General features: G+C 42.2%; 1 protein-coding gene across 6 annotated transcripts in view; it reads right to left on the bottom strand.

Moving 5' to 3' along the window:
• Positions 1-1,767: 1,767 nt before the first annotated feature.
• Positions 1,768-8,943, bottom strand: part of robo1 (roundabout, axon guidance receptor, homolog 1 (Drosophila)) — a 438,436-nt gene continuing 431,260 nt past the window's right edge. For all 6 annotated transcript variants that reach the window (XM_044118650.1, XM_044118649.1, XM_044118652.1 and 3 more), the window contains 5 exons: positions 8,000-8,496; positions 7,750-7,911; positions 3,875-4,144; positions 3,606-3,793; positions 1,768-3,056 (listed from right to left, as the gene is read on the bottom strand). In XM_044118650.1, coding sequence (XP_043974585.1) covers positions 3,042-3,056; positions 3,606-3,793; positions 3,875-4,144; positions 7,750-7,911; positions 8,000-8,496 — 1,132 coding nt within the window. In that variant the 3' untranslated portion in view covers positions 1,768-3,041. The remainder of the gene's footprint in view (positions 3,057-3,605; positions 3,794-3,874; positions 4,145-7,749; positions 7,912-7,999; positions 8,497-8,943) is intronic.

The following is an 8,943-nucleotide window of genomic DNA, read 5'->3' as shown; positions in this document are numbered from 1 at the left end:
AAATTCTTTTTATGTCGTCATGACAACCCCTGCACAGTTAGACGCTGAATCCTGTAGCTTTTCATGAACATCTCCTGACACCACAGATCGCTGAAGGGGGTTAGCAATATGTAATTGTAAAAACAAGACTTCCTCTCCAATGCTGAGACTCAGGAGGGAGAGCGAGGTATTGGTTCTTTTTTTCATCACTGATGTTTAAGTCAGATACCTTAAAGGCTCCCATACGCCACTTCATTGCCTCTGAGAGAACAAGCAGTATGCAGGTTATCAATGGAACAAATGTAGTTTAGCAACCAATCAGGCGACAGTGACTCAGAATTTTGTGGGTAATTTTTGTCAAATCGACAAATACAACCATTTCTTCATTGCTTTGCTTATGTAACCTCATTGAAGCCTCCTCACACTTAAATGACCTGTCAAATTACACATAATCCCTTTTACTGTTGGTTTTTAGCCTGCTTCTTGTTCTCCAAATGCCTTTACTAAGTGACATGGCATGCTGACATTGTGAGTAATGGGGAGCACTAATGGAACTGGCATTAGGTGATGCATTTGAACAGCTACAATGAGAAAAAGAAATGGCTGTTTAGCCAGTGTGGCAGGGATATTGATGATTGTCACCTTGACAATGTTTCTGAAGTACAGTGTGTTCATTTTGTGGGGGCCAGTGTGTATCATCTATAACTGTGTATCACAAGTCAAAACTGAGCTTTGTTGCATTGTTAGTGCATCAGAACCTTTATGTTTGAAAGTCTTTGTCTTTGTCTTGTCTAGTTACTCCTCAGTATCTGAACAGAAAGACAGGAAGGGTTCGTTCACACTGGACCTGTTTAGTCTGCTTTGCTTGTTTGCCTAGAAAGTCCGGCTCATTTGACGAGGTGTGAATGCAATTGGAAAGCAGACGAGAAACTGTTTAAGTTTAATGTGCAGAGAGGAACCCTTCTTTCAAGGGATTTAATTCAGTGTGGATAAAAACACTAACACCAGGAAGAAGTGAATACGGCCCTCGTGATGTTTGTTATTGACAGGAAACTTAATTAAAACTAAAGTTGTGTAGTATTTCGTTACTAAAGGCAGCAATGGGCTTGTAATGAGAAGAGGTCTGAATGTGCAATCGTATTCCAGTCTGCCTAAAAACTCAGGTCTGGTTTGGTTCCGGTGAACTCTGGTGCTGTTCCAGTGCATATGTTAATGCCAAGCAGATTGGCGACCATTACAGCAGCAGGAAGTCGACTGTTGCTACTTTACCAAAACGGATTTGTTTTGGTAAATACAACCAAAACAGAGGAGTGTGTCTAGTGCTAGCTAGAAATGACTCCTGCTCTTTTATCAAAGACAAGAGAAATCCTACAACTGCTAAGTATTTGTGAAGGAAGTTGCACTCAGTGTCTTCAGAGGGTTTTGTCATTTCATTCAGTGGTTCTTGGTGCAGCGCCCCCACAGGCAAGGAGTTTAACATTTTTCTCAAAAATGTCTAGTTTGTTTAACACGGGGCTAAAGTGAACCAAACCAGCTGACACTTGACAATGTAAAACAACAAGCAAACAAAAACAAAAAAAAAAACTAATTTGGTCTCCAGTGTCAAAATGCTCGTCAGATCAGTAAAGCTCATATTCATTTTGGATTTCGGTCCCTGATTGTGTATGTCATTCTTCACCATTCAGATAAACTTGATGCGTCTCATTTCTCTGTGGCATCTACAGAGCAAAACAACAAATTAGAAATGAAGCTTTTTCTGTAAAAGAAATGAATGCATGACAAATATCATTTAATTTGAAGTTTTTATTCAGTTTTTTGTTTTTTTACTTTACGAAACAAATGTTTGCAGATGTCCTATGAATAAACGGCACCCCATCTTCTTGAAACAGGGCTCAAATCGGCCCCTTTGCATGAAGAAAAGACTCTTTTTGCCCAATCAAAGCCTCTCCAGGTTCCCAAAGTGACATGTTTTCCTGTATTTGACATTCATTTAAGTGCATTTGTAGGCAACACAACCGTTTTTGATTCATGTGCAATAGCTGAACTTATGGTCATTGTGAAAAGAGGATATTTACATTGCAGCTATGACTCACATTAACTGTCTTTATCACTTGAGCTAGCATCAGAACTGGAGAGGGAGACAATCTTGGCGTGGTGGTGGGGGTGGGGGGGCGGAGTCTCTTTCAAGCACAGCCTTCGTAAACAGCAAACTTTACCAACATCATCATCGGGATTAACTAGACTCTTTCTGTCTCACTTCTTTTCCTCCAAGTAAGACGAAAAAGGTTAATAGATAGAATGGTTTAAAATAAAGTTTAGTGATTGTGCTTTTAAAACCAAAGTAAAACAAACAAAAAAAAAACATAGATGAGAACACAGAACATAACAGTGCATTACAAAAAGACAAACAAATATAACAATCCCAAAGTGGCACTTTTTCTTTTTTTATGGGGGGCGGGAGAGGCAGGTAAACAATATAGCAATTTACAAACATGGATGGAAATGATAAAATAATTTTATTTACCGACGTAATGAAATTAGATCTTCTAAACAAAACGAGGAAGACCATTTCGAGGAACCACGATGGGCAAAACAAGACATTACACAGACACGTATATTTACAGACAGTTTACCCCCCTTCCTGTTTGCGGCCGCTTTTCTTCCAGCAACATCTCATTGGGTGGGCGTTCCCGAGCTCTTGTCAAGGCAGGTTGAGTCATGTCAATGTCTGAAGCAGAATTTCACTGCTTATTGCATTGGAATTCAACATAAATATACCGTTGTTTTGTTACTTTGTTGTTTTTCTTAATGAATCAACCTTCACACTTTCTTATTTAAAAAAACAAAACAAAAGAAAAACGGGCAAAGAAATAAGTTAGAGGGGGAAAAATACCATTGGTCTGTTTTTCCCGATGTAAAGAAACACATATGATGTTATACAGTATAATGGCAGCCAACATGATGGTGAAATACTGAGATATTTAAAATTGTAAGAGAAAAAAATGGTGCTCCACTCCTCTGGGAAAAATCTGAACAGTTCCTCCTTTTTCATCTTGACGTCTTCAGCTTTCCAGCATCTGGGAGAGAAGAAACGATACATGTCGGTTTTCTAGAGAATACAAACTGGTACAGTTAAAAACATGGGCAGCCAGTGCTACTATAGAAAAGATCAAACTAAGTCAACTTCTTCTGATATGTGCCAGCATCGTAACCAGCTGATTGTATAACATTTGTGTGTTCATGAAAAACATCACATATAAACAGAAGTCAGATTTGAGCCGCCTTTCCCTGCAGAGTGAGTGTAATACCCTGGAGGAAGTGTGATTTTTTTTCCCCCTTTACCAAACTACTGGGTTGACATTTCTGACAAACACTTCTACTCTAATATTTGAAAAAGCACCTGGCTCGGTATGTCAACACTGTCATATTTGTGGTTTTGATGGAGCAGACATGAGTACCAAATGGGCCAAGTCAGCAGTGTTTAGTATGTAATGGTTCACTAAAGTTGCAACTAAAGTCAAGCTGTTGAAGCTGATTTTTATGGTCTGGTTTACCAGCTTTGAGCCTAAAGCCTAAAGCAACACCACTAAGTCCAGTTAGCTTTGATGACCGCTGTTAGCTTGTACCTCTAGCTCCTCCTCTGCTTGGTGAAAGGCTACAGAGTTATTGACGACCAGGTCTCCAGGGTTCCTACGTGCTCCTTCCCCTCGTCGCCGGCCCCCCGACCCCCTGGAGGACATGGAGCTGGAGGAGCTTGGGTCTCTGGGGCTGTTGACCGTTGGGAACTGTGGTCGGCTGTACGGCAGAACGTCCTCTGTAAAGAGAGAGAGGAGAGTTGTGTGACTTTTCATTCAGAACAGAAATTTAACCGACAGCGGCGTAAGTGTGACAGTACCTGTTTTCTGCCGCGCCTTGCTGGCAGTGCTGCTCTCGGGTTTGTTCCCCTTCCCTCCGTGAGCAGTCTTCTGTCTGTCTTGAGCGTCTTTCCGTTCAGATGAGCTGGTTCTGGGGTCCGAGCCCTCCTGAGGCCGGTAGACCCCTCCCCGCTTGTCCCGGCCCTCGCCCGCTTTGGGGGAAATCACTCCCCGGCCCTCCAGAGCCGCCTTAGAGGGATGTGTGGGAGACTTGAGCACCGCTGGAGGAGGAATGGGTGGAGGAGGGAGGTCTGGCGGATAAACACAGGAAGTGATCAACCGCACAATAAAAAACATGTTTTTTTGTTTTGTTTTTTTAAACTGTGCACCCATGAAAGTTCTCTGAGTATTTATCCGTCACTCACACCTGCGGGGTGATGCGTAAACACAGCTGCGGCGTGTGTACACATGCTGACCGAAAAGTCTTCAGAGCGGACGATAAACACACCAGATGACATTCAAGGAGCAGAGTTATGAGATTTGAGCGAGAGGCAGGCGAGGAAGTTTGAGGGGGGGCTTGATGGTCAGTGGCTCGCTCGACTTCCCTTGTCAATGAATCAATGCTAGCTGTCCTTGAGCCATTATTCATACAAGAGCTGCTGGGCAGGCGAGCCTGGCCTCTCACACATCACACGCCAGAGAAAAGCCTCACCAGCCTTAAATCAATGGCATTTCATCTTCTCATCACCATCGGGGGTTTTTACACAGCATTAATGTGTTAATAAGCATTTCTCTTGGTCCCTCAGATTGTGGAAACGACTTTATGCCCCAAAACAAAGAGAAAAAAAACAACAAGCTTTGATTCCCATTTGATCCCATGTGTCGGATCTGTAACTTCAGTGAAAAACCTGGCAACACTTTATTTGACGGGTTGTGAATAAGACTGTCATGACACAGTCATAAACATGATATAACACCTTTAATAGCTTTAATAACATAAAGCTACATCATTTTGAAAGTTTAATCAGTAATACTTTTATAACAAATTTATGTCGGATCATGATTTCTTGGTTAATGTCAAGTCTGCCAGACATAAAGTAGCATGCTAGCTAAGAAGGTAAAACCCCTTTTAGCAGGAGATCAACTTTCTGATGATTGAATGTCTTATTAATTTTTATCAACTAATCATCAGGTTGAATAATTATTTTTTTGAGTGCATTATTGGGGACATCAATAGAAAATATAGAGTACCACTAACTGTTCTCTCAAAAAGGGGATCAGTTGATGATTTTTTTCCCTTGATCTCGTTTGCAGACACTGACAGTTTCAGTAGACTTTTGCAGTTATTGTGTGCTCCAACATACTCCCTCTGAATACAAACGGGTGAGCAGGAGGAGGAAGGGTGTATATCACACAGCAGAATTTTTTTGTTAATATCTACCATGCCTCCAGAGTTCGGCCTCAGAGTCCAATCAATGCCACTGTCCGTGAGCTATAGCTCACTACCAGGGTGGATCCGTGTGCCTGGTAGATTTATGATCGGGGAGGACAGTGCTCAGGTCTGAGAAGTGTCTCTGTGAGCTCGCCATGGAGGATGAATCTATGAGACTGCTGGTTAATTAAGCAGGCGAGGCTGAGAAGGATCAGAAGAGACAGGAGAGCGGCCAGAGAAAGGCATTGGAGTCAAACACACAATGAATCTTGGAGGGAAGAGGGAATAATGTGGGTTTTTCTATCTACTGTGCAAACATGAGGGAAGGGACCAGATCTGAGACGTAGAGAAGGGCAAGGGTTTGTCTTCCTTCTCCAAATTCATTGGCATTTCTTAAAAAATCTAAATATATATGTATAGAATATATTAGATTTTTACAAGTGTGTGACTTTCATTTCATTATATAGATAGAACAGATTAACAGATTAATTACTTCTCTTTTTTTATTTTTACCAAGCCAGAACCTTTGTATTCACATGTTGCTGGTACGCCCGTAAATCTAACGCACAGGCCATGGACAACAAAGCCTCTTCACTGGGAGTTCATTTTTGCTTCAAAAACCAACCCGATGGAACGCTGGATAAGAATATTGTTCAGTATCAATTGCTTCATTGATAGGAAGCTAGCTAAAACGGAGTTAGCCTGTCAGTGAGCTATTCATGTCTAAGCTACTCATGTAGCAGAAGCAGATGTCAGCGCTAATGTCAGCCTCCACAGTCCACATTTATAAAGAAGGACTGAACAGGTGGAGCAGCACTTTGCACCAATCTGATGGTTTAGTAAACTAAAACAATAAACTTAAAAACAATAAATATCTCTGTTGTTTGAGCTCATATATCTATTTATTCATTAATTTAGCACTAAAAAGGGTTTCCGAATTGAAAATGTTGCTTAATTTGTAGATGTATACTTTTCGATTAAATGCAATTGATTAATGAAGACTCTCAACATAGAGACAACCAGGCTGAAGTGTTGCCCTTCAAGCGCAACATGTTTTCCTTCCATAGATACACTTGGAAACAATAATTATCAAAATTTACAGAAAAAAATCACACAGTATCGTTTTCAGTTTTTGACGAGATTCTAATGTACTGAGACTCGTGACACATGAGGATGCACTTTAGATCAGATATCTGAAAACATTGGCTCTGTTTCCCCTCTAAATGCTCATAACCACCTTTCCTCACCTATCACCTCAGCAGCAGGATTCCAGACCAGAGACAGCCTATGACTGTGGGGGGGATGGCAATAACCTCCAAATGAAAAACAATCCATTCAGATCAAATGCAATCAGCAAAAGGACTGATACACAGAACTGCAGAGCTGTCAGTCTGCTCCCCTCCCCTGCTCAAACAAAGACAGGGGAGAGGATGGAGAGATCAGCGTGAAGGAGGGGCAGAGGACATGTTGGGATATAAGGATGATGGTGGTGGTGGTGGTGGGGAGTGTGGGAGGGAGGAATTCTGCAGTGATATAGTTGGTCTGGCTCCCAGTGAGTTGGATATTAAATCTCCCTGTCAAGTGCTTCCAACACTCAAGGACACCTGACACTAAGAGGAGAGCCAGCTCTGGGGCTGCACACACTGTGCACACCAGAGGAAGTGCGTGTGTGTGTTAACACCAGCATACAGATGCATCTTCAAAAAAGACCCTTCCACAAGATCAAAGCAGGAAGAAATAATCTAAAAGTATTTTTTCAGTGGCAAGGTCCGATCATTTAGAACCGACGGCAGAAACAGCCAGTAGCTCTTTTAGCTAACAAGGTGTGAGGGGCTGTTCTGGTGTTTAACCTGCTCAAAGCTAAAGGTGGCGCTGCAGAGCCATTCCTATAGAGACCAGGGGAGAGGAGTATCCCAGTGCTAACGCTGCTAAACTGGACACAACTCCCAGAGGACAGGATGAACACAGAGGAGAAGATGATTTACACTCTGGCTGCACACGCACACACACACACACACACACACAAGTTCATAGTAAACTGCTTTTTCCCTCTTTGATGTTGTTCAAAGAATCAAAAGAAAGCCGCTGAACCAAATTGACCTTAGCTACTGAAAAACATATCCCAATATAAGTGTTTCATATTTGTCCATAGAAATATTATAGATCAGTTTTTTTTTAAATATCTGAAATATTTTCTGTTTTATCCAGATTCCTCTCCACACCATTACTGTTTACATGGTGGCAAAACCTGAAACTACTGCTGCGCAAGTTATTCAACAGATTGTTCCTAGACAACAACCTATTGATAATACTATTGGAAGTATTATCTATTGACATTGATTGTGATATACCTTGTTAATATCTTGTCCAGCTCTATATCAGTTGTCTTTTTTAACTAAAAGCAAGACTTCTTGATGCAAGACTATTGTGTAAGATTTGTGGACAGGCTGAAAATGATCAAATGATTAAATAAAGTTCAAATACCTTCGTTAAAGGCCTCGCGCCGCTGGCTGCCTGGATGTCCTGTAGGATGCTGTTTTTGCTTTTTCGGAGGCCTTCTGTGAATAGCTGCCATACTCATATTACTATCTGTGGACACTGGGCTGCCAGGGCGGTGGCCCGGCTGGTTTATTTGGTATTTTCGTGCTGAGAAGACAAAACAGACCAACGCGTTTTAGGCATAAGTCAAGTTTCTCAGAATAACTCCAGCTCCAGTAGAAGTAGCTGAGTTTACCTGAAGCTCCTCCCACTTCCTGGCCTTGGGGGTTGGGGTACTTTGCCACCCTGAGTCCTGAATACTCTGCTGCGGCGGCAACCGCCTGAGCAAAGTCCGCATCTGTGAAGAAGGAGCCGTCCGATGAACTGACCGCGCTCGACCTCCCCGAGGAGACATTATCCTCCTCGGAGGCGGACCCCCATCCGTTGATCATGGAGCCCGTCACCGAGCTCTCCAGGTCGCCCATGCTGGACGCGGGCGTTTGTTCGAGGTCTCGTAGTAGCAACCTCCGCGCGTGCATCTGGGGGTGGTGAGAGTGCGTGTGGGGGTGGGTGTGGTGGTAGTGCATCTTGGCCACTTCCGCGTCCGTTTCATCCCCGTCCTCCTCCTCTTCCTCCAGTATGTCCTCGTCATCCAGACCGTCAGTGTCCAATGCCAGGGGACTGCTGATGTAGCCGTATGTGTGTGACGGGGAGAGGGGCCTTGGAGGCGGTGGAGGGCTCACACCATGACGTCTTTGGTAAGTGGAAAGATAAATTTTGAGTTTTTTAGTCATTAATTTTCTTCATGTTGTCTGATTTACTTTATTGTATTCATTGGAAAAAATAAATATATATATATATATATATATATATATATATATATATATGATTGGAAACTGTCATATGTATTGGTAATGTTTGGGGTCTTTTGGAAGTTTCTGAAAATCAGTTTAGGTAAGGGTCAACATTGCACAGTATCTACATGTTTCAGCAAGTCAAATTTAAAAAATGTAATGATCTATTTGCACCCATTAGCCGTGATGAATGCAAAAACCTAGTTAGTTAGCAAGGGTGTGTTAGACGCTTGTTACAGCCTGGACTCCCAGAACACAATGAAAATATCTGCGTGCAACTGAACACTACATAAGCTACACAAGCAAGTATGAGTTTAAATAGCTATGTTCAGTCATGTTAAACAAA

The sequence above is a fragment of the Gambusia affinis genome, linkage group LG06 (assembly GCF_019740435.1).
Source record: "Gambusia affinis linkage group LG06, SWU_Gaff_1.0, whole genome shotgun sequence".
NCBI lineage: Eukaryota > Metazoa > Chordata > Actinopteri > Cyprinodontiformes > Poeciliidae > Gambusia > Gambusia affinis.
The sequence above is the reverse complement of the archived record's forward strand: the minus strand, read 5'-3'. Positions and strand labels throughout refer to the sequence as shown.